Consider the following 24,457-nt stretch of genomic DNA (forward strand, 5'->3'; position numbering starts at 1 on the left):
AGGCACTGTTCTAGGCACTGGGGTAGATGCAAGATACTTGAATTGGGCACAGTCTCTGCCCTATATGGGGCTCACGGTCTTCATCCCCATTTTACAGATGAGGGAACCGAGGCCCAGAGTATCGAAGTGACTTGCCCAAGGTCACACAGCAGAAAAGCGACGGAGCTGGAATTAGAACCCACGACCTCCTGGCTCTCAGGCCCGTGTTCTATCCACTAGGCCATGCAGTGCTCTGCACACAGTAAGCACTCAATAAATACCATTGATATACTGAACACATTATTAAGTAACGTCGAGTCATTTCCGATTCGTAGCGACTCCATGGATAGATTTTTTTCCAGAAGGTCCCGTCCTCTGCCACAGTCCGCAACCTTTCTAACGGTTCTTCCGTTATGGTTGTTACCTCTAAGAGGATGGGCTTGAGAGTCAGAGGTCATGGGTTCTAATCCCGCCTCCGCCACTTCTCAGCTGCGTGACTTTGGGCAAGTCACTTAACTTCTCTGTGCCTCAGTTACCTCATCTGTAAAATGGGGATTTTACACGTGGGACAACCTGATCACCTTGTATCTACCCCAGCGCTTAGAAAAGTGCTTGGCACATAGTAAATGCTTAACAAGTACCATTATTATTATTATTATCTAGCTGCCGGTCTGCCTCTTCCAGGTTTTCCCTGGACTTTTCCTACCGTTAGTGTCTTCTCCAGAGAATCCGTCCTCCTGATTACGTGTCCCAAATATGCTCATCTAAATCGAGTCATTGGTTTAATTTGCTCCGAGAATAATAATAATGTCGGTATCTGTTAAGCGCTTACTATGTGCAGAACACCGTTCTAAGCACTGGGGGAGATACAGGATCATCAGGTCGTCCCACGTGAGGCTCACAGTTAATCCCCATTTGACAGATGAGGTCACTGAGGCACCGAGAAGTGAAGTGACGCCCACAGTCACACGGCTGACAGAGCGGGGATTCGAACCCATGACCTCTGACTCCCAAAGCCCGGGCTCTTTCCACTGAGCCACGCCGCTTCTCATACAGAATACAAAGGAGCTTTAGACACAATCCCCGTCCTCAAGGGACTTGCAATCTACTCTGTTCAGAGCTCTGTACTGAGCGCGCAGGAGAGTCCATTAGGGTTAGTACACACACTCCCTGCCCTCAAGCAGGACCTTGCAATCTACTGAGTTCAGAGCACTGGACTGATGCTTGGGAGAATGAATAGTGTCAGGAGACATACCTTATATCTACCCCAGCTCTTAGTACAGTGCTTGGCACATAGTAAGCGCTTAACAAATACCATCATTAATATACCTGCCCCAAATAAATTAGAGTAGAGATCTGCATTAAACCCTCGGGAGAATATAAGGGGACTCCCTCAGGGGGCTTAATTTCTAGCAGGAGAAGCCGACACAAAACCAGTTACTGTTGGTTAATAATAATAATAATATTGGTATTTGTTAAGTGCTTACTATGTGCAGAGCACTGTTCTAAGCGCTGGGGTAGATACAGGGTAATCAGGTCGTCCTACTTCAGGCTCACAATTAATCTCCATTTTACAGATGAGGGAACCGAGGCACCGAGAAGTGAAGTGACTTGCCCACAGTCACACAGCTGCCAAGGGGCAGAGCCGGGATTCGAACCCATGACCTCTGGCTCCCAAGCCCGGGCTCTTTCCACTGAGCCACGCCGCTTCTGCTGGTTAGAGAAGCAGCACGGTCTAGTGCGTAGACCACGGACCTGGGAGTCAGCAGGACCCGGGTTCTAATCCCGGCTCTGCCCCTTGTCTGCTGTGCGACCTTGGGGAAGTCACTTCACTTCTCTGGGCCTCGGTCACCTCGTCTGTCACGTGGGACAGAGTCTGGGTCCAACCCGATTTGCTCGTATCGATCCCAGCGCTTAGTACAATGCCTGGCACATAGTAAGTGCCTAACAAATGTTGCCATTGTTAGTGTTAGGGGACAAAGGAAATGGAAAGATGGATTGGGGAACAAGTGTGTTCTTCACTAACAAACGCAGAGGTTGATGTGATAATAATCACCGTGGTATGTTTTGAGCGGTCTACTAGGAGACGGGGAGCGTCCTAAGCGCAGGGGCAGATACGAGATATTCGTAGTGGACACGGCCCATGGCCCCCATAGGGGTCACAGTCTCACTGCCCATTTTTCAGATGAGGGAACCGAGGCAGGCCCCAAGAAGTTCACCCAGACGAGCGGCGGAGGCAGGATTAGAACTCAGGTCGCTCTGTCTTCCGGGCCCGGCTCTAACCACTAGGCCGGGCTGAACGAGTCCTCCGGAAGGCAGAGGGAGAGTCGGGGGAGACGAGGGGAATCGAGCCAACGGGGCAGAAAGCCAATCGGGGAAGGGCTCCTGGAGGAGGTGGGCTTTCCAGGGGGGCTCCGAAGAGGGGGAGCCGTGGCGGTCTGGAGGCCGGGAAGGGGAGCCGAGGCGGGTGAGGTGCCCAGCACCCACCGGACCGTCTCGGGGGGAGCCCCAGCCGGAGTCCCCGTCCCCTCCCTGAGCTGTTTGGGCCTCCCTCTGGGGAGAGCCCAGCCCCGGGAGTCAGAGGACCTGAGTTCTGATCCCACCTCCGCCACGTGTCCGCTCTGTGACTTGGGGCTTCGTTTCTCTAGGCCTCAGTCACCCCCTCTGTAAACTGGGGTCTAAGACTGAGTCCCAGGCGGGACAGGGACTGTGCCCACCAGACTAGCTCGATTCCACCCCAGCGTTTAGTACGGCGCCCGGCACAACGGATACCCCAGGTCTCCTGATCATCAGCAGTGGGGCCGGAGGGAGGCGGAGGAGGGAGGCCGAGGGAAACCAGCTGGTCGGCCGAGGCCCGGCCCGCGCCGCTCACCCTCCCCAAGGGCCCACCCAACCTCCGCGTCGTCAGCCCGGCCAGCTGACACACACCACAGCTTCCCCCGCGGGACGCCGACACCAAACGGCATCCGGCGATCGCTCTCCCCACCGTCACGGCCTTATCGGAGGCCCATCTCCTCCGAGAGGCCTTCCCTGACCGCACCCTCCTTTCCTCTTCTCCCCCCTCTTCTGCGTCCCCCTGACTCGCTCCCTTCATTCACCCCCCCCCCGCCCCTCGGCCCCTCGCCACATAAATGTCCATTCCTGTCATTTATTTATTGATATTAATGCCCATCTCCCCCTCTAGACTGTAAACTCCTTGCGAGCAGGGAGTGTGTCTGTTATATTAATAACGTTGGTATTTGTTAAGCGCTTACTATGTGCAGAGCACTGTTCTAAGCGCTGGGGTAGACACAGGGGAATCGGGTCGTCCCACGTGGGGCTCACGGTCTTCATCCCCATTTTACAGATGAGGTCACTGAGGCCCCGAGAAGTGAAGTGACTCGCCCACGGTCACACAGCTGACAAGTGGCAGAGCCGGGATTCGAACCCCTGACCTCTGACTCCAAAGCCCGGTCTCTTTCCACTGAGCCACGCTGCTTCTCATATTGTTCTATTGGACTCTCCCAAGCGCTTAATACAGTGCTCTGCACACGGTACGCACTGCTCAGTACGCGCTGGAGAAGCAGCATGGCTCAAGAGCAGCAGCGTGGCTCAGTGCAAAGAGCCCGGGCTTGGGAGTCAGAGGCTGTGGGTTCTAATCCCGGCTCCGCCGCTTGCCAGCTGTGTGACTTTGGGCAAGTCACTTCACTTCTCCGGGCCTCAGTGAACTCATCTGTAAAATGGGGATTAAAACTGCGAGCCCCAAGTGGGACAACCTGATCACCTTATATCTCCCAGCGCTCAGAACGGTGCTTTGCGCGTAGTAAGCGCTTAACAAATACCACCATTTTTTTTTTATTTTAGTGGGCAGAGCATAGGCTTGGGAGTCAGAAGGTCATGGGTTCTAATACCAACTCCGCCACTTGTCTGCCGTGTGACCTCGGGCAAGTCACTTCACTTCTCAGTTCCCTCATCTGGAAAATGGGGCTTGAGACCGTGAGCCCTAAGGGGGACTGTGTCCAACTTGATTTGCTTGTATCCACCCCAGTGCTTAATACAGTGTCTGGCACATAGTAAGCACTTAACAAATATCCTAATTACATTATTCGTGGCTCAGTGGAAAGAGCACGGGCTTTGGAGTCAGGGCTCATGAGTTCGAATCCCACTCTGCCTCTTGTCAGCTGTGGGACTGTGGGCAAGTCACTTCACTTCTCTGGGCCTCAGTTCCCTCATCTGTAAAATGGGGATTAAGACTGTGAGCCCCACGTGGGACCACCTGATTCCCCTGTGTCTACCCCAGCGCTTAGAACAGTGCTCGGCACATAGTAAGCGCTTAACGAATACCAACATTATTATTATTATTATTATTAGCATTATTAAATACTATTGAAACAAATTGAATTGAACCAGGGCCTGGGGCTCCTGGGGGGGAAATGGGCCAGAAGTGGCCCATCCCAACCCCCCTCCTCCACCCAGACTCTCATTAATTATTATTATCATTATTATGTTATTAACCAATCGTGGTATGGTATTATTATGGACTACTAACTATATCGCAGTCTCCCAAGTGCTTCGTATAGTGCTCGGCACCCAGTAGACTGTAAATTCCTTGAGGGTAGGGATCGCGTCTAGTGACTCTATTGTAGTCTCCCTAGCGCTTAGTAGAGTGCTCAGTAAATACCACTGAAGGACTGATTGACTTAAGACAGTACAAAGAAGTTAGTAGTAATGGAGTTATAACGATCCCTTTATAGTCTAGTGTGTGTAGAGTCATCATTCATTCATTCATTCATTCAACCGTATTTATTGAGCGCTTACTGTGTGCAGAGCACTGTACTAAGTGCTTGGAAAGTACAATTCGGCAACATAGAGAGAACATCTCTGCCCAGCAACGGGCTCACGTTCTAGAGCACTGTACTGAGCATTAGAGAGAGTCCAGTGAGTTAGTAATAATAATGATGTTGGTATTCGTTAAGCGCTTACTATGTGCCGAGCACTGTTCTAAGCGCTGGGGTAGACACAGGGGAATCGGGTTGTCCTACGTGGCGCTCACAGTCTTAATCCCCATTTTACAGAATAGGTAACTGAGGCCCAGAGAAGTGAAGTGACTTGCCCACAGTCACACAGCTGACAAGTGGCAGAGCCGGCATTCGAACCCATGACCTCTGACTCCAAAGCCCGTGCTCTTTCCACTGAGCCACGCTGTTTCTAATAGTCACGGAGAAGCAGCATGGCCCAGTGGAGAGAGCACAGGCCTGGGACCTGGGTTCCAATTCCCGTGCTGTCATGTGTCGGCCGTGTGACCTTGGCCCAGTCTCCTCTCGTCTCCATGCCTCAGTTTCCCTCATCTGTTAAATGGGGACGAAGACCGTGAGCCTCACGAGGGACATGGACTGTGTCCAACCTGATTAGCTCAGATGGAAACGATCGCTCAGTACAGTGTCTGGCACGTAGTAAGCGCTTAATAAATACTATTTTAATCAAAAAGTTAGTAAACCTGATGCCCACCCTCAAGGAGGTTCCAGAGTGATTTGATTAGCCCGCAGGGCTTGTAAAGATCGTCCTCTGCTATCCCGGAGCCGGAGCTTCCTGAGCCCCTTTGGATTCGATGTCCCGTTTGCAATCGTTTGGGAATCCCAGCTCTGCCACTTGTCAGCTGTGTGACTGTGGGCGAGTCACCTCACTTCTCTGGGCTTTCCCTCATCCGGAGATGCAGCGTGGCTCAGTGGAAAGAGCACGGGCTTTGGAGTCAGAGGTCATGGGTTCGAATCCCAGCTCTGCCACTTGTCAGCTGTGTGACTGTGGGCGAGTCACTTCACTTCTCTGGGCCTCAGTTCCCTCATCTGTAAAATGGGGATTGAGACTGTGAGCCCCACGTGGGACAGCCCGATTCCCCTGTGTCTACCCCAGCGCTTAGAACAGTGCTCGGCACATAGTAAGCGCTTAACAAATACCAACATTATTATTAATACCAACATTATTATTATTATTATTATTATTATTAACACGGAATTTAGTCGTAGCAGTAAGAGGAGTGGTATTTGTTGAGCACCCAATGAATGCGATGCCCGGCCCTGCCCCCGGGCCCGGATGCCCTCTGAGCCCGGCTCCAGCAGGTACACCCTGATAAATAATAATTATGGCATTTGTTAAGCGCTCACTATGTACCAAGCACTGTTCTAAGCGCTGGGGAAGATACAAAGTGATGAGGTTGTCCCACGTGGGGCTCACAGACTTCACCCCCATTTTACAGATGAGGTAACTGAGGCACAGAGAGGTGAAGTGTCTTGCCCAAAGTCACACAGTTGACAAGCGGCTGAACTGGGATTTGAACCCATGACCTCCGATCCCACGTGCTCTTTTCACTGAGCCACGCTGCTTCTCTATGCTGCTTCTGTTGTGCACTGTACTAAGCGATGTGGAGAGTGGAAAGAGCCCGGGCTTGGGAGTCAGAGGATGTGGGTTCCAATCCCGGCTCCGCCACTTGTCTGCCGCGTGACCTTGGGCAAGCGAGTTAGTAGACACCCACTTGGTCACCCTGACCTTGGCAAAGGAGTTTACCCCCCACAACCGTCCACAACCCCCGAGGATCCCAAGGCACAGTGGAAGTTTTCTGGGAGCAGGAAAGCTGGGACGGTGTCGCCCAATGGCTAGAACCCAGGCCTGGGAGTCGGAAGGTGTGTGTGACCTTGAACAAGTCACTTCACTTCTCTTGACCTCGGTTCCTTCATCTGTAAAATGGGGATTAAGGGTGTGAGCCCCAGGCAGGACATCACTGACTGTGTCCAACCTGACGACCTCGAATCTACCCCAGCTTCTAGGACAGTGAATGGCACATAGTAAGCGCTTAGCAAATACCATAAAAAAAGGACAAGAAAGGGATGACAGTCATAAAAATAATCACAGTATTTCCCCGGCACTTGCCACGTGCCAAGCAACATTTTAAGCACTGGGTAGATAACGGGGTTATTCTGATCCCCGAGAACTATCTATAAAGGGACTCTTTTTGATATGTACTGATTGATATTTGTTTAATTCTCATCCAATCACTGTGAATGAAGCCTCCTCTCTTTGGCTTCCGCGAGGAAAACCTTGAGCCCTTTTCATTTACTGTGCTCCAAGAGGCTCACGAATGGCAGTCGATAATCAGCACGAAAAAGGAGCCATGGGTTTGTCTCTGGTGCCAAAAACCTCAATCGCCCGCCACAGCTGGACCTCGCCCTTCTATATCTGCCGGTGTCCGGTTGCCCCCGCTCTGCCATCTGCCAAGCCCTGCTGGACTCTCCCCACCCTCCAGGAAGTCTTCCCAGATTGATTCCCCAAACCCGAGTGGGATCGACCCCACAGCTTCCCTTAGCCCTTAGGTTCTTGCTGCTCTCTACTTATTTAGGGAAGTCAGAGGACGTGGGTTCCAATCCACCACTTCTGCTACAAAACGAGTCGGTCCACGTTCCCCCGCTCCTCGAGAACCTCCGGTGGTTGCCCATCCGGCCCTGAATCGAACAGATACTCCTCCCCGCCGGCTCCCTCCCTCACACAATTCATTCACTAGTATTGAGCACGTACTACTTGTGGAGCACTGTAATAAAAGCTTGGGGGAGTACGGTGTAACAAAAAACGGAGACATTCCCTGGCTGCCTTGTCTGGATGTGGGGAAAGCTTTCCACTTTGGGCAGGAAATTCTCTCAACCCGCTGGTACTTAATGAACGCTTATTGTTTAGAAAGGACTGTACCAAGTGCTTGGGAGAGCACTTCTCCTAAAGCCCAGCCTGCATACTTTGCTCCTCCAGTGCTGCCGACCTTCTCACCGGGCCTCCATCTCGCCCGTCTCACCGCCGGACCCTGGCCCGTGTCCTGCCTCTGACCTGGAACGCCCTCCCTCCTCTAATCCCACAGGCAGCGACCCTCCCCCTCTTCAAAGCCTTATTGAAGGCCCACCTCCTCCGAGAGGCCTTCCCTGACTAAGCCCCCCTTTTCCTCGTCTCCCATTCCCTTCTGCGTCGCCCGGACTTGCTCCCTTTGCTCTTCCCCCACCTCCCCGCCCCACGGCACTTATGCCTATATCTGTCATTTTATTTATTTGTATTGATGTCTGTATCCCCTCCAATCCCCCTGAGACTGTAAACTCACTGTGGGCAGGGAATGTCACTCTTTATCTTTGTACTGTACTTTCCCAAGCGCTTACTACAGTACACTGCACACAGTAAGCACTTAATAAATACTATTGAATGAATAAAGGAACACTAGCTAGATATAGAGAGAGAGAGATATATGTAGAACAGTGCTTGGCACCTAGTAAGCGCTTAACAAATACCATCATCATTATTATTATTATATACTAAAACCAAATGAAATACCATCTATTGAGTGCCCGCCGTACGCAGCACAATGTGGCGGGGCTTCCGGTTCACTGTGGACTGAACACTGTACTAAGTGTTTAGTGGAGAAGAACAGAGACGGCAGAAATGTTCACTGCCCACAAGAAGCTTACAGCCAACAGCCTGCATGCCACTGGACCGAGCATTTAAGAGACTACTGTCGAATCAGTAGGCATAAGCGCTCAGTACAGTAAGAGAAGCGGTGTGGCTCAGTGGAAAGAGCCCGGGCTTTGGAGTCAGAGGTCATGAGTTCAAATCCCGGCTCTGCCACTTGTCAACTGTGTGACTGTGGGCAAGTCACTTCACTTCTCTGTGCCTCAGTTACCTCATCTGTAAAATGGGGACTAAGACTGTGAACCCCATGTGGGACAACCTGATTCCCCTGTGTCTACCCCAGCGCTTAGAACAGTGCTCTGCACATAGTAAGCGCTGAACAAATACCAACATTATTATTATTATTATTATTACAGTGCTCTGCACACATTAAGTGCTCAATAGATATGATTGAATGAATGAATGATCCCTGCCCTCAATTATTATTATTATTATGGTATTTGTTAAGCACTTAACTATGTGCCAGGCACTGTACTGAGCGCTGGGGTGGATATAAGCAAATCGGGTTGGACCCAGTCCCTGTCGCAGGTGGGGCTCACAATCTCAATCCCCATTTTCCAGATGAGGTAACCGAGACCCAGAGAAGTGAAGTGACTTGCCCAAGGTCACACAGCAGACAAGCGGCGGAGGTGGGATTAGAACCCATGACCTTCTGATTCCTAAGCCCGGGCTCTGGCCTCCAAGGCATGCAGCTTCTCTGGAACCGGCAGTCAACTGAGTGTGGAGCACTGTACTGAGCACTAGAGTTACTAGACACAGTCCTCGCCCTCAAGGAGCTTCCTGCCAAGCATGTGCAGAGCACTGTTCTGAACACAGCACTTAGAACAGTGCTCGGCACTTAGTAAGCGCTTAACAAATACCATTATTATTATTATTAACACTTGAGAGATCATGATAGCTAATAAATACAATTCCCGCCCCCATCGAGGAGTTGATGATCTAGCAGCGGAGACAGACATTAAAACACTTTACCAATAAGCAGCCTAGTGGCAAGAGGCCAGGCTTGGAAGTCAGAGGATGTGAGTTTTAATCCTGGCCCAGCCACTTGTCTGCTGTGTGACCTGGGGCAAGTCACTTCACTTCTCTGGGCCTCGGTTCCCTCATCTCGAAAATGGGGATTCCGACCGTGAGCCCCACGTGGGACAACCTGATTGCCTTGGATCTACCCTGGAGCTTAGAACAGTGCTTGGCACATAGAAGGGCTTAAGACTGTAAGCCCGTCAACGGGCAGGGACCGTCTCTATCTGTTGCCGATCTGTCCATTCCAAGCGCTTAGTACAGTGCTCTGCACATAGTAAGCGCTCAATAAATACTATTGAATGAATGAACAAATACTATAACTATTATTATTAGTAGTATGTGTGCATAAGTGCTGAGGGGCTGTGAAGGTGTCAGTCAACGGTATTTATTGAGCACTTATTGTGTGCAGAGCATTGTACTAAGCGCTCGGGAGAGTATAATATAAAAATATAACAGGAATAGTCCCTTCCCGCGATGAGCCTACAGTCTAGAGGGGGAGACCAGACGTTAATACAAAGAAATAAATAAATGATCGCTATGGACATGAGTGGTGTGGGGCTGGGGGAGGGGGATGAGTAAAGGGAGCGAGTCAGGGCGACGCAGAAGGGAGTGGGAGAAGAGGAAAGGAGGCTTAGTCAGGGAAGGCCTCATGGAGGAGATGGGCCTTCCACAAGGGTGTTTCTTCAGGAGCCGCCTGGCCTAGGCCAGGCCTCCTCTCACAGGGCTGGGGCCGGGGAGGGGATTCACGCATTCAATTCTTTCCATCATATTTCTTGAGCGCCTACTATGTGCAGAGCACTCATTCAATCGTATTTATGGAGCGCTTACTGTGTGCAGTGTACCGTACTAAGGACTTGGAATGTACACTTCGGCAACAGATAGAGACAACCCTTGCCCAACAGGCTCACAGTGTAAAAGGGGGACACAGACAACAAAACAAAACAAGTAGTCGGGCATCGGTATCATCGAGATAAATAGAATCACAGATGGTACTTTCCAAGCACTTAGTACAGTGCTGTGCACACAGTAAGCGCTCAATAAATACTATGGAATGAATGAATATATACGCATAGATATACATAGACCACTGTACTAAGCGCTTGGAAAGTACAGTTCAGCAACAAATGAGAGACAATCCCTGCCCGCAATGGGCTCAGGTCTAGAAGTGGGGAGACCGACATCAATACAAATAAACAGGCATCAATAGCATCAATATAAATACATAGAATTATAGATGTATACACATCATTAGTAAAATAAATAAGCACTAGGGGATACAAGGTGATCAGGTTGTCCCATGTGGGGCTCCCAATCAATCCCCGCTTTACAGATGAGGTAACTGAGGCCCAGAGAAGTGAAGTGACTTGCCCCAAGTCACACAGCTGACAAGCGGCGGAGCCGGGATTAGAACCCATAACCTCTGACTCCCAAGCCCGGGCTCTTTCCACTGAGCCACGCTGCTTCTCTGAGATTCTCTGGGTTCTAATCCCGACTCCATCGCTTGTCAGCTGGGTGACTTTGGGCAAGTGGCTTCATTTTCTGTGCCTCAGTTTCTTCATCTGTAAAACTGGGATGAAGACTGTGAGCCCCAAGTCGGACAACCTGATCACCTTGTATCTACCCCAGTGCTTAGAACAGTGCTTGGCACAGAGTAAGCGCTTAACAAATACCATAAAAAATATATATATAAATAGAATGAGAAATATGTACACGTAAATTCGAGTGCTGTGGGGTGGGGAGGGAGGTAGAGCAGGGGGAGGGAGTCGGGGCGATGGGGAGGGGAGGAGGAGCAGAGGGAGAGAGAGGGCTCAGTCTGGGAAGGCCTCCTGGAGGAGGTGAGTTCTCAGTAGGCCTTCGAAGGGGGGAGGTGTGCTAGTTTGGAGGATTTGCGGATCAACCGGGACGGGTGAGGGGTCTCCTTACTCGTCGTGCAATTACTCGATTCCGACGTCTCATTGCCCCACGACGTCCCCGCGAGGCAGAAACTAATGAAGACGGCCGGAAGGCGGCCCACGGGTTCCATCATGGCTCTGGAAGGCAACACGAGAGAGGCAGGCGTCAACGCTTCGACCGCGGGCCGCCGGACCGAGTGGGGGGCATCAGCGGGGGCACAGACTCGGGCAGCCCCGCTTTCCTGAGAGCGCGGGGCGAGAAGCGGGCAGGGGAGGGCGGCGGGCTTCGAGGAGGCAACCGGTCAGGCGGGCACCATTTGGGATCTTCTCGGGCCTAGCCGGGTCCCCTCCGGCCTGATGAGCCAGCCGAGGAGCCGAGGCCGGGAGGCCGGGAGGCCGGGAGGCCGGGAGGCCGGCCTGGGCCACGCTCCACCAGGACTGGCGGAGGTCGGGGGCTGTGGCTGTGATATTTTGTTCATGAGATGTACGTCACCTTGATTCTATTTATTTGCTATTGTTTTAATGAGATGTCCGTCCCCTTGATTCTATTTATTGCTGTAGTTTTTGTCTGTCTGTCTCCCCCGATTAGACTGTGAGCTCGTCAAAGGGCAGGGACTGTCTCTATCTGTTGCCGATTTGTCCATTCCAAGCGATTAGTACAGTGCTCTGCACATAGTAAGCGCTCAATAAATACTAATAATAATGTTGGCATTTAAGCGCTTACTATGTGCCGAGCACTGTTCTAAGCGCTGGGGGAGATACAGGGTCATCAGGTCGTCCCACGTGAGGCTCACAGTTAATCCCCATTTTCCAGATGAGGTCACTGAGGCCCAGAGAAGTGAAGTGACTCGCCCACAGTCGTGGGTTCTAATCCTGCCTCCGCCACTTCATTCAATCGTTATTTATTGAGTGCTTATTATGTGCTGAGCACTGTACTAAGCGCTTGGAACGTACAATACAGCAATGAAGAGAGACAATCCCTGCCCATCATGGGCTTACTGTCTTGTCTGCTGTGTGAACTTGGGCAACTCACTTCATTTCTCTGGTCCTCAATTCCCTCATCTGTAAAATGGGGATTGAGACCGTGAGCCCCTACATGGGGACATAATAATAATAATAATAATGTTGGTATTTGTTAAGCGCTTACTATGTGCAGAGCACTGTTCTAAGCGCTGGGGGAGATACGGGGTCATCAGGTTGTCCCACACGAGGCTCACAGTCTTCATTCCCATTTTCCAGATGAGGTCACTGAGGCACAGAGAAGTGAAGTGACTCGCCCACAGTCACACAGCTGACAAGTGGCGGAGCCGGGATTCGAACCCATGAGCTACGACTCCGAAGCCCAGGCTCTTTCCACTGAGCCACGCTGCTTCTCTAATAATGAAGGTGTATGTTAAGCGCTTACTATGCGCAGAGCGCTGTTCTAAGCGCTGGGGTAGATACAAGGTCATCAGATTATCCCACGTGGGGCTCACAGTCTTCATCCCCATTTTACGGATGAGGGAACTGAGGCACAAGGAAGTTTATTGGCTTGCCCAAGGTCACAGAGCAGACAGGTGGCAGAACCGGGATTTAGAACCCACGTCATCTGACTCCCAAGCCCAGGCTCTTTCCACTAAACCACAAGCGCTTAGTACAGCGCTCTGCGCCGGACGACTGTTAAGCTCTGCCTGGGCAGAGAGCGTGTCTACCAACTCCCTGACACTCAGTAAGGTGGTCGCACAGTAAATAGGAGCCTAATAAGTACTACTGATTGGTGGATGCATCCGTAGTTTGAAAGAGTAAAGATTGACAAACGCCACAAAATGACAAGGACGAGGCGGAAGACGAGAAGCAGCCTGGGAGGCCAAAGGACCTGGATTCTAATCCCGGCTCCACGACTTTTCCCCCCAGTGACCAAAGGCAAGGCACTTCCCTTTTTATTCATTCATTCAATCATTTATTGAGCACTTATTGTGTGCAGAGCACTGAACGCCCCGAGGGAGAGTACAATATAACAATAAACCGACACATTCCGGGCCCTCAGCGAGCTTATTCTCTGGGCCTCATTTCCCTCCGCTGGAAAAAATGGGAATGAAGACTTTGAACCCCCAGGGACTGAATCCATCGTGACTAACTTGTGTCTACCTCAACATTTAGTACAGTGCCCGGCACATATTAAGTGCTTAACAAATACAGGAAGCAGCGTGGTGTAGTGGATAGAGCCCGGGCCTGGGAGTCAGAAGGTCATGGGTTCTAATCCCAACTCCACACTTGTCTGCTGTGTGACTTCGGGCAAGACACTTCACTTCTCTGAGCCTCAGGGACCTCATCTGTAAAATCCGCTCCTCTGCCGCTCACCTCCTTACTGGGCCTCGTTCCCGCCAGTCCCGCTGTCGACTCCTGGCCCACGTCCTCCCGCTGTCCTGGAATTCATTCATTCATTCACAATAGTATTTATTGAGCGCTTACTATGTGCAGAGCACTGGACTAAGCGCTTGGAATGGACAAATGGGTAACAGATAGAGACAGTCCCTGCCCTTTGACGGGCTTCCGGTCTAATCGGGGGAGACGAGAATGATGGCAATAAATAGAATCGAGGGGAAGAACATCTCATTAAAACAATAGCAAATAAATAAAATCAGGGTGATGTACATCTCATTAACAAAATAAATAGGGTAATGTCACCTCCACCAAACTCACTCTCTTTCCCTCTTCAAAGCCCTACTGAGAGCTCACCTCCTCCAGGAGGCCTTCCCAGACTGAGCCCCCCCTTTCCCTCTGCTCCTCCTCCCCTCCCCCCGACTCCCTCCCTCTGCTCTCCCCCCTTCCCCTCCCCACAGCACTTGTGCATATTTGGACATATTTACTATTCTATTTATTTTATTGATGATGCGTTTATATCTATAATTCTATTGATCTATTTTGACACTATCGATGCCCGTCTACTTGTTTTGTTTTGTTGTCTGTCTCCCCCCTTCTAGACTGTGAGCCCGTTGTGGGTAGGGATTTTCTCTATCTGTGGCCGAACTGTACTTTCCAAGCGCTTAGTACAGTGCTCTGCACACAGTAAGCGCTCAGTAAATACAATTGAATGAATGACTGACTGTGAGCCCCACGTGGGGCAACCTGATTACCTAGTAACTACCCCGGCGCTTAGAGCAGTGCTTGGCACATAGCTCTTAATAAATACCATTGTTATTATTAATTAGATATTATTATCTATAAAATGGGGATTAACCCAATTGGCTTATTTCTACCCCAGCGCTTAATAGAGGGCCTGGCACTTGGTAAATGCTTAACAAATACCACATTAATGATGATGACGATGCTTTAAAAGAGAGAACAACACAACTTTGTGTCGGTCGCGCGGCTGGGGCTGCCGCGTGTCTCACCAGGTCCCCGTCTGTAGAGGCGGACGCAGCTGTAGCACAAACCTCACAGTGTGTTTGAACAACATTCATTCGTTCATTCAATCGTATTTATCGAGCGCTTACTGTGTGCTGAGCACTGTACTGAGCACTTGGCAAGTACAATTCGGCAACATCCCTGCCCACAACGGGCTCACAGTCTAGACGGGGGGAGAGAGACATCGAAACAAGTAAACGGGCATCAATAGCATCGATAGAAGTAAATAGAATTATAGATATATACACATCATTAATGAAACAAATAGAATTATAGATATGTTCAAATATGCACAAGTGCTGTGGGGCGGGAGGGGGGTAGAGCAGAGGGAAGGAGTCGGGGCGATGGGGACGGGAGGAGCAGATATCCATGCAAATAAATAAAATGACAGATATGGACATGAGTGGTGTGGGGCTGGGAGCAGGGAAGAGCAAAGGGAGCAAGTCCGGGCGACGCGAAGGGAGTGGGAGATGAGGAAAAGGGGGGCTTAATCTGGGAAGGCCTCTCGGAGGAGAATGACCCATCTACTCATTTATAAAACGCTATTTATAATCATGTTGGTATTTGTTAAGCGCTTCCTAGGTGCAGAGCACTGTTCTAAGCGCTGAGGTAGATACAGGGTCATCAGGTCGTCCCACATGAGGCTCACACTTAATCCCCATTTTCCAGATGAGGTAACTGAGGCACAGAGAAGTGAAGTGACTCGCCCACAGTCAAACAGCTGACAAGTGGCAGAGCCGGGAGTCGAACCCATGACCTCTGACTCCGAAGCCCAGGCTCGTTCCGCTGAGCCACGCTGCTTCCCCATGCAGCCACCACGTGAGCCGCTACTAGATGCAGAGCACTGTTCTTGGGAATCCTCGTTGTGCAGAGAAAAAAAAAATGATGGCATTTAAGCACTTGCTATGTGTCAAGCACCATTCTAAGCCCTGGGGTAGATACAAGCTAATCGGGTTGGACACGGTCCCTGTCCCACACGGGGCTCACAGTCTTCATACCCATCGTACAGATGAGGGAACTGAGGCCCCCGAGAAGTGAAGTGACTTGCCCAAGGTCACACAGCAGACAAGAGGTGGAGCCGGGATTAGAGCCCTGGTCCTCTGGCTCCCAGGCCCGGGCTCAATCCACTAGGCCACGCTGCTTCCCCTACAGAGCACTGTTCAGAGCACCTGTTGTGCGCAGAGCTCAGTTTAGGATGCTTGTTATCCTCATCAATGGTATTTACTCATTCATTCAATCAATCATATTTATTGAGCACTTGAGAGCTGACTCTATAATAATAATGTTGGTATTTGTTGAGCGCTTAGTATGTGCCAAGCACTGTCCTAAGCGCTGGAGAGGTTACAAGGTCATCAGGTTGCCCCACGTGGGGCTCACAGATGTAATTACCCTATTTATTTTGTCATTACCCTATTTATTTTGTTAATGAGATGTACATCACCTTGATTCTATTTATTTGCTATTGTTTTAATGAGATGTTCATGCCCTCGATTCTATTTACTGCCACTGTCTCGTCTGTCCGTCTCCCCCGATTAGACCGGAAGCCCGTCAAACGGCAGGGACCGTCTCCATCTGTTACCGACTTGTCCATTCCAAGCGCTTAGTCCAGTGCTCTGCACATAGTAAGCGCTCAATAAATACTATTGAATGAATGAATAATCCCCATTTTACAGATGAGGGAACTGAGGACCAGAGAAGTGAAATGACTTGCCCAAAGTCACACAGCTGACAAGTGGCGGAGCCAGGATTAGAACCCGCGACCTCTGACTCCCAAGCCCGGGCTCTTTCCACTGAGCCACGCTGTTTCTCGCAGAGGCGCTGTCCCAAGCCTGTTGGGTTTTTTCTCTATGATATTTTTTAAGCGCTTACTGTGTGCCAGGCACTGCTCTAAGTGCTGGAGCAGGGAGAGGTAATCAGGTTGGACACAGTCCATGTTGCCAGAGGGGGCTTACAGTCTTCATCCCCATTTTACAGATGAGGTAACTGAGGCCCAGAGAAGAAAAGTGGCTTGCCCAAGGTCACACAGGAGACAAGTGATGGAGCCGGCATTAGAACCCAGGTCCTTCTGACTCCCAGGCCTCGGCTCCAGCCACTAGGCCGTGCTGCTTCCCACGCTGCACTTGGGAGAGTACAATACGAGAGCATCTGTAACATGTTTCCTGCCCTCAACAAACTTACAGTCTACAGGGGGACACAGGCGTTAATAGACATAATTACTAATATTTAATTTATAATAATAATTATGGTATTTGTTAAGCACTTTCTAGATGCCAAGTTCTATTCCAAGCACTGGGGTAGATACAAGTTAATCACGTTGGACGCAGTCCCTGTCCCACATGAGGCTCACATTCTTCATCCCCATTTTACAGATGAAGTAACCGAGGACCAGAGAAGTAAAGTGACTTGCCCTAGGTCACGCAGCGGACGAGTGGCGGATTCAGGATTAGAACCCATGACCTTCTGACTCCCAGGCCCGGGCTCTAGTCACTAGGCCCTGACTTCCTGTGGGGCTGGTGTGGGTTAAATGGAGATTGTTCCCCAGCGTGGCTCAGTGGAAAGAGCCCGGGCTTGGGAGTCAGAGGTCGTGGGTTCTAATTCCGCTCCGCCACTTGTCTGCTGTGTGACCCTGGGCAAGTCACTTCACTTCCTTGGGCCTCAGTTACCTCATCTGGAAAATGGGGATGAAGACTGTGAGCCCAATGTGGGACAACCTGATTCCCTTGTATCTACCCCAGCGTTTAGAACAGTGCTTGGCACATAGTAAGCGCTTAACAAATACCATAATTATTATTATTATTATTGTTAAGTTTTCTTTCTCTCTCCACACACTTAACGTTGAATGGCCACCCCCGGCTTCAGATTACTGCTGCTCTTATCAGGCCTGGGCTTGCCGAGCCGGGCAATCAGCTCATCATCAATCAGTGGCACTTACTGAGCGCTTCCTTTTCTTTTTCTTTCAACACTATTTACTGAGCGCTTACTATGTGCAGAGCACTGTACTAAGCGCTTGGAATGTACAAATCGGCAACAGATGAAGACAATCCCCGCCCATTGACGGGTTTACAGTCTAATCGGGGGAGACGGACAAAAACAAGACATCTTAATCACAATAAATAGAATTAAGGGGATGTACATCTCATTAACAAAATTAATAGGGTAATAAAAATATATACAAATGAGCACAGTGCTGAGGGGAGGGGAAGAGACGGGGAAGGAGCGGAGGGAGCTTCCTGGGAGCAGAGCCCTGTACTAGGCGCTTGGGAGAGTACAACAGAACAGAGTCGGTTGGACAAGTCCCCCACCTCAGTGGCAAGAGCCCAGGCTTGGGAGTCAGAGGTCATGGGTTCGAATCCCGGCTCCGCCACTTGTCAGCTGTGTGACTGCGGGCGAGTCACTTCACTTCTCTGTGCCTCAGTTACCTCATCTGGAAAATGGGGATTAACTGTGAGCCCCACGTGGGACAACCTGATGACCCTGTATCTCCCCCAGCGCTTAGAACAGTGCTCTGCACAGAGTAAGCGCTTAACAAATACCAACATCATCAACAAGTTTACAGTGGGGAGTGAAATGGTCCCAAAATCCACTGAGGATTAAAATCCTGCCCGTTTTCAATAATGTCTGTGGTGGAAATACTCCTTTTTAAGAAGCGATTTTCTCTCTGTGGGGCTGAAATCAAAGGGTAGCGGCCTCTAGATGCCTCTTTTCAACCTATCCCCTCTCACGCTCTTAGGAGAGTAATCCTGCTTCAACACTGTCAGCAACTCAATTCCACTTTTAACCCCAAGGCACATATTCTCTGCCCTAATTGTTCCACCTTTTAGAAGCCTCTAACTAATACGCCTCTCTAGGAGAATTAGCCATTTTCCCTTATAATTAAGGGCACGAAGCCAGCGACAGATAGCAAGACACAAAGACCTCCATCAAAAATCCACTTTGGAGGGGTAGACTGGAGTATCCAAGCTTATTTAGAACGGTGCTTGGCACATAGTAAGCGCTTAAATACCATAACTATTATTTACATCGTGCTTTGGGCTCGCATGAATTAGAGTTGGAGGAACGTTCCACCGCTGCCAGGCACCCGACGTTTCCGATAGCGTACGGGTATCCCGCGGACGCACGAAATGTGGCTGGCGGTGTCCGGGGAAAAAGAAGCAACGTGGCCTAATGGGTGGCGCACGGGACCGGTAGTCAAAGGACCTGGATTCCAATCCCGGCTCCGCCACGTGTCTGCCGGGTGACCTTGGGTAAGTCGCTTCACTTCCGTGGGCCTCAGTGACCTCCTCCATAAAATAATAATAATAATAATAATGTTGGTATTTGTTAAGCACTTACTGTGTGCAGAGCACTGTTCTAAGCACTGGGGTAGATACAGGGTAATCAAGTTGTCTCATAAGAGGCTCACAGTCTTAATCCCCATTTTACAGATGAGGGAACTGAGGCCCAGAGAAGTGAAGAGACTTGCCCACAGTCACACAGCTGACAAGGGGCAGAGCCGGGATTAGAACCCATGACCTCTGACTCCCAAGCCCGGGCTCTTTCTGCTGAGCTACCACTGTGTGACTCCCATGTGGGACGGGGACTGCGTCCAACCTGATTAACTGGTATCTACCTCAGGGCGGAGAACATTGCTTGGCACATAGTAAGGGCAGAACAAGTATCATAATTATTCATTATGGAATGGGGTTAAGATTGCTGTTCTCCCTTCCTCTTGGCCTGGGAGCCCTAAGTGGGATACTGACTGTGTCCGATCTGAGCGTATGGTACCAACCGCACCATCAGCTTGAAAGCCGTCCATCCCCCGGCCCCCTCCTACCTCCCTTCCCTTCTCTCCTTCTCCATCGCAGCCCGCGCGCTCCGCTCCTCCGCCGCCGCTCGCCTCCTCACTGGGCTCGATCTCGCCCGTCCCGCCGTCGACCCCTGGCCCTCGTCCTGCCTCTGCCCTGCAACGCCCTCCTCCCTCAAATCCCACAGACATTGACTCTCCCCCCCGCCTTCAAAGTTTTATCCTCTCCTCCAAGAGGCCTTCCCTGACTAAGCCCCCCTTTTCCTCATCTCCCCCTCCCTTCTGCGTCGCCCGGACTCGTTCCCTTTGCTCTCCCCCCCTCCCGGCCCCACGGCACTTGTGTCCACAGCTGTCATTTTATTTATTTGTATCGATGTCTGTCTCCCCCCTCTAGACCGCAAGCTCGTCGTGGGCAGGGAATGTGCCCGTTTATTAATAATAATAAAGATTACGGTATTGGTTAAGCGCTTACTATGTGCCAAGCATGCATTCATTCATTCGATAGTATTTATTGAGCGCTTACTATGTGCAGAGCACTGTATTAAGCGCTTGGAATGTACAATTCGGCAACAGATAGAGACAATCCCTGCCCATGAATGGGTTTACAGTCTAATCGGGGGAGACAGACAAAAACAATAGCAATAAATAGAATCAAGGGGATGGACATCTCATTAACAAAAGAAATAGGGTAATAAAAATATATACACAAGCACTGCTCTAAGCGGGGCTCACACAGGGCTCACAGTCTTAATCCCCATTTTCCAGAAGAGGTAACTGAGGCACAGAGAAGTGAAGTGTCTTGCCCAACGTCACACAGAGGACAATTGGTGGAGCCAGGATTAGAACCCACGTCTTCTGACTCCCAAGCCCAGGCTCTTTCCACTAAGCCATGCTGCTTCTCTTCTTATTGTTTTATTGTATTCTCCCAAGCATTCAGTACAGTGCTCTGCGCACAGTAAGCGCTTAATTACAATAATAATGATGGCATTTGTTAAGGCTTAGTATGTGCGTAGCACCGATCTAAGCGCTGGGGTGGATACATGGTGATCAGGTTGTCCCACGTGGGGCTCACGGTCTTAATCTCCATTTTACAGATGAGGTAAGTCAGGCCCAGAGAGGTTAAGTGACTTGCCCAAAGTCACACGGCTGACAAGAGACGGAGCCGGGATCAGAACCCATGACCTCTGACTCCCGAGCCCGGGCTCTTGCCACTGAGTCACGCTGCTTCTAGTAAATGAATGAATGAAAAGCAAGTACAGTTTGAGTGACACTAAGTTCGTAATCAATCAAGGGCATTTACTGAGCATTTACTATGTGCAGAGCGCTGTACTAAATGCTTGGGAGAGTACAAAACAGCAGATTGGGGAGACATGTAGATATGGTAAATTTGGAGAAACAGCGTGGCCTTGTGGAAATAGCCCGGGCCAGGGAGTCAGAGGATCTGAGTTCGAATACCAGCTCGCCACCCGTCTGTTGTATGACCTTGGACAAGTCAACCCAACTTCTCTGTGCCTCAGTTACCTCATCTGTAAAACGGGGGAGAAAGCTGTGAGCCTCGTGTGGGACACGGACTGCGTCCAACCTGACCAGGTCGTACCTACCCCACCACTTAGTACAGTGCCTGTCACGTAATAAGTGCTTAACGAATGCCACAGATAGCAGCGTGGCTCGGTGGAGAGGGCATGGGCTTAGGAGTCCGAGGTCATGGGTTCGAATCCCCCTCCGCCACCTGTCAGCTGTGTGACTTTGGGCAAGTGACTTCACTTCTCTGGGCCTCATTTACCTCACCTGTAAAATGGGGATTAAGACTGTGAGCCCCACGTGGGACAACCTGATCACCTTGTATCCACCCCAGCGCTTAGAACAGTGCTTTCCACATAGTGAGCGCTTAACAAACATCATCATCATCATCATCATTATTATTATCTAGCGCTTGATTTCTCGGTGCCTCAGTGACCTCAACTGTAAAATGGGGATTAAGACTGTGAGCCCCAAGTGGGACATCCTGATTACCTTGCATCTCACCCAGCGCTTAGAACAGTGCTTGGCGCCTGGTAAGCGCTTAACAAATACCAACATTATCATTTTAACAAACAAATATGTTCTCTACCCCAGAGGGGCTTACAATCTATCGGGGGGAGACACAAGTGCTCGGGGGAGGAGGGTGGGATGAATATCAAGTGCTCAAAGAATAGAGATCTAAGTAGAAGGGTGATGGGAGTGGAGTGAGAATAGGGGTTCCCGCTTTTTCCCTCTGCTCCCCCTCTACCCCCCCCCCTTCACCTCTGCGCAGCTAAACCCTCTTCTCCCCCCTTTCCCCCCGCTCCTCCCCCTCTCCCGTCCCACCCCCTCGGCGCCGTACTCGTCCGCTCGACGGTATAGATCTTCATCACCCCACTTATCTTGTTTAATGAGACGTACATCACCCTGATTCTATTTGCCATCGTTTTTAGGAGACGTTCTTCCCCTCGACTCCATTTCTCGCCATCGTTCTCGTCCGTCCGTCTCCCCCGATTAGACGGTGAGCCCGTCAGAGGGCGGGGACCGGCTCTACCTGTTACCCATTTGTCCATCCCAAGCGCTTAGTCCAGTGCTCTGCCCATAGCAGCGTGGCTCAGTGGAAAGAGCACGGGCTTTGGAGTCAGGGCTCATGAGTTCGAATCCCAGCTCTGCCACTCGTCGGCTGTGTGACTGTGGGCGAGTCACTTCACTTCTCCGTGCCTCAGTTCCCTCATCTGTAAAATGGGGATGAAGACGGTGAGCCCCACGTGGGACCACCCGATTCCCCCGTGTCTACCCCAGCGCTTAGAACAGTGCTCGGCACATAGTAAGCGCTTAATAAATACCAACATTATTATAGTAAGCGCTCAAGGAATACTATTGAATGAATGAAAAATGAGAGGATTATAGAGGAAGGTCTTTGGGAGATGGGAATTTAATAAGACTCGGAAGATGGGAAGGGTGATTGTCTGGCAGATGTGAGGAGGGAGGGCATTCACCGAGCCACGCTGCTTCTCTAAGAAGGTGCTTCAGAAGGTGGGGTTCCCGTCCCTCGGGGTCCAGGTGTTGCCGTCACTCCCCCCGGCCGTCACCGTCACGGCGAGGACGGCGATTCCATTGGAGGAGTGACACCCACCGACTCATGCAGTTCCCAGGGAGTGACCTTTACCCAGGGGAGTTAACATCCTCTGGAAATCTACTCCGCAAGTCATTCGGCAGCGGTATTTACTGAGCGTTTACTGTGTGCGGAGCACTTGACCAAGGGCTGGGGAGAGCACGGTATAACAAGGAACAGACATAGTCCCCCTGCCCATCGAGGGCTCGCAGTTCAGCTCACAGTCCTAAACCCCATTTTGTAGACGGGGTAACTGAGGATGAAGTGACTTGCCCGAGGTCACGCAGCGGGCAACTGGCGGAGCCGGGATTAGCGGCGTGGCTCAGTGGAAAGAGCCCGGGCTCGGGAGTCAGAGGTCACGGGTTCGGATCCCGGCTCCGCCGCTTGTCAGCTGTGTGACTTTGGGCGAGTTACTTAACTTCTCTGGGCCTCAGTGACCTCATCTGGAAAATGGGGATGAAGACCGGGAGCCCCACGTGGGACAACTTGATCACCTTGTATCACCCCCGGCGCTTAGAACAGTGCTTTGCACATAGTAAGGGCTTAACAAATATTACTGTTATAGCTCCCAGGCCTGGCTCTACCCACTAAGCCATGTTGCTGCTCTGTGTGCAGAACGTGGTGCCAGGCACCTGTTATCCGTGTGACCTTGGGCAAGTCACTTACCTCCTCTGTGCCTCAGAGAAGCACATCTGTAGAATGGGGATTAGGACTGTGAGCCCCACGCGGGACAGCCTGATGACCTTGTATCCCCCACTGCTTAGAACAGTGCTTGGCACATAGTAAGCGCTTAACAAATGCCATCGTTATTATTATTATAGTAAGGGCTTACAAATGCCACAATTACTGTCCCGCTTATTCATGTAACTGTCGCACAACCATAGAAAAGCAGCGTGGCTCAGCGGAAAGAGCCCGGGCTTGGGAGTCGGAGGTCATGGGTTCGTATCCCGGCTCGGCCACTCGTCAGCTGTGTGACTGTGGGCAAGTCACTTCACTTCTCGGTGCCTCGGTTCCCTCATCTGTAAAATGGGGATGAAGATTGTGAGCCCCACGTGGGACAACCTGATTACCCTGTATCCCCCCCAGCGCTTAGAACAGTGCTCTGCACATAGTAAGTGCTTAACAAATACCAACATTATTATAACCAATAGTGTTTACTATTATTGTTATTAATTATTATTATTATAATAATGGCATTTGTTAAAAGCACTGGCTATGGGCCAGACACGTTCTATGCACTGGAGTAGATAAAAGATAACTGGGTTGGAACGAGGCCCTGTCCCACAGAGGGCTCACACTCTTAATCCCCATTTTACCGATGAGCAGAGAAGTTAAGTGGCTTGCCCAAGGTCACACAGCAGACAAATGGCAGAGCCGGGCCTAACACTTACTGTGTGCAGAGCACTTTACTACTCCGACTACAACTGACTGTGGTATTTGTTCAGCGCTTGCTGTGTGCCAGGCACTGTATCATGTTGGTATTTGTTAAGCGCTTACTATGTGCAGAGCACTGTTCTAAGCGCTGGGGTAATAGTAATAATGTTGGTATTTGTTAAGCGCTTACTATGTGCAGAGCACTGTTCTAAGCACTAGGGTAGATACAGGGTAATCAGGTTGTCCCACGTGAGGCTCACAGTCTTCATCCCCATTTTCCAGAGGAGGGAACTGAGGCACATTGAAGTGAAGTGACGCCCACAGTCACACAGCTGCCTAGTGGCAGAGCCGGGATTCGAACCCATGACCTCCGACTCCCAAGCCCGGGCTCTTTCCACTGAGCCACGCTGCTTCTCTGGTAAGAACTAAGCGGTA

At 50.8% G+C, this 24,457-nt stretch overlaps 1 protein-coding gene across 5 annotated transcripts in view; it reads right to left on the reverse strand.

Annotated features, from left to right (window-relative positions):
* Positions 1-24,457, reverse strand: part of PTPRE (protein tyrosine phosphatase receptor type E) — a 162,786-nt gene that overhangs the window by 90,009 nt on the left and 48,320 nt on the right. For 4 of the 5 annotated variants that reach the window (XM_029061305.2, XM_029061303.2, XM_029061306.2 and 1 more), the window contains exon 2: positions 11,395-11,501. The exons of the other annotated variant lie outside the window; for it this stretch is intronic. In XM_029061305.2, coding sequence (XP_028917138.1) covers positions 11,395-11,497 — 103 coding nt within the window. In that variant the 5' untranslated portion in view covers positions 11,498-11,501. The remainder of the gene's footprint in view (positions 1-11,394; positions 11,502-24,457) is intronic. 5 annotated transcript variants of the gene reach the window in all.

This window comes from Ornithorhynchus anatinus, chromosome 3 (assembly GCF_004115215.2).
Source record: "Ornithorhynchus anatinus isolate Pmale09 chromosome 3, mOrnAna1.pri.v4, whole genome shotgun sequence".
In the NCBI taxonomy this organism is placed as follows: domain Eukaryota; kingdom Metazoa; phylum Chordata; class Mammalia; order Monotremata; family Ornithorhynchidae; genus Ornithorhynchus; species Ornithorhynchus anatinus.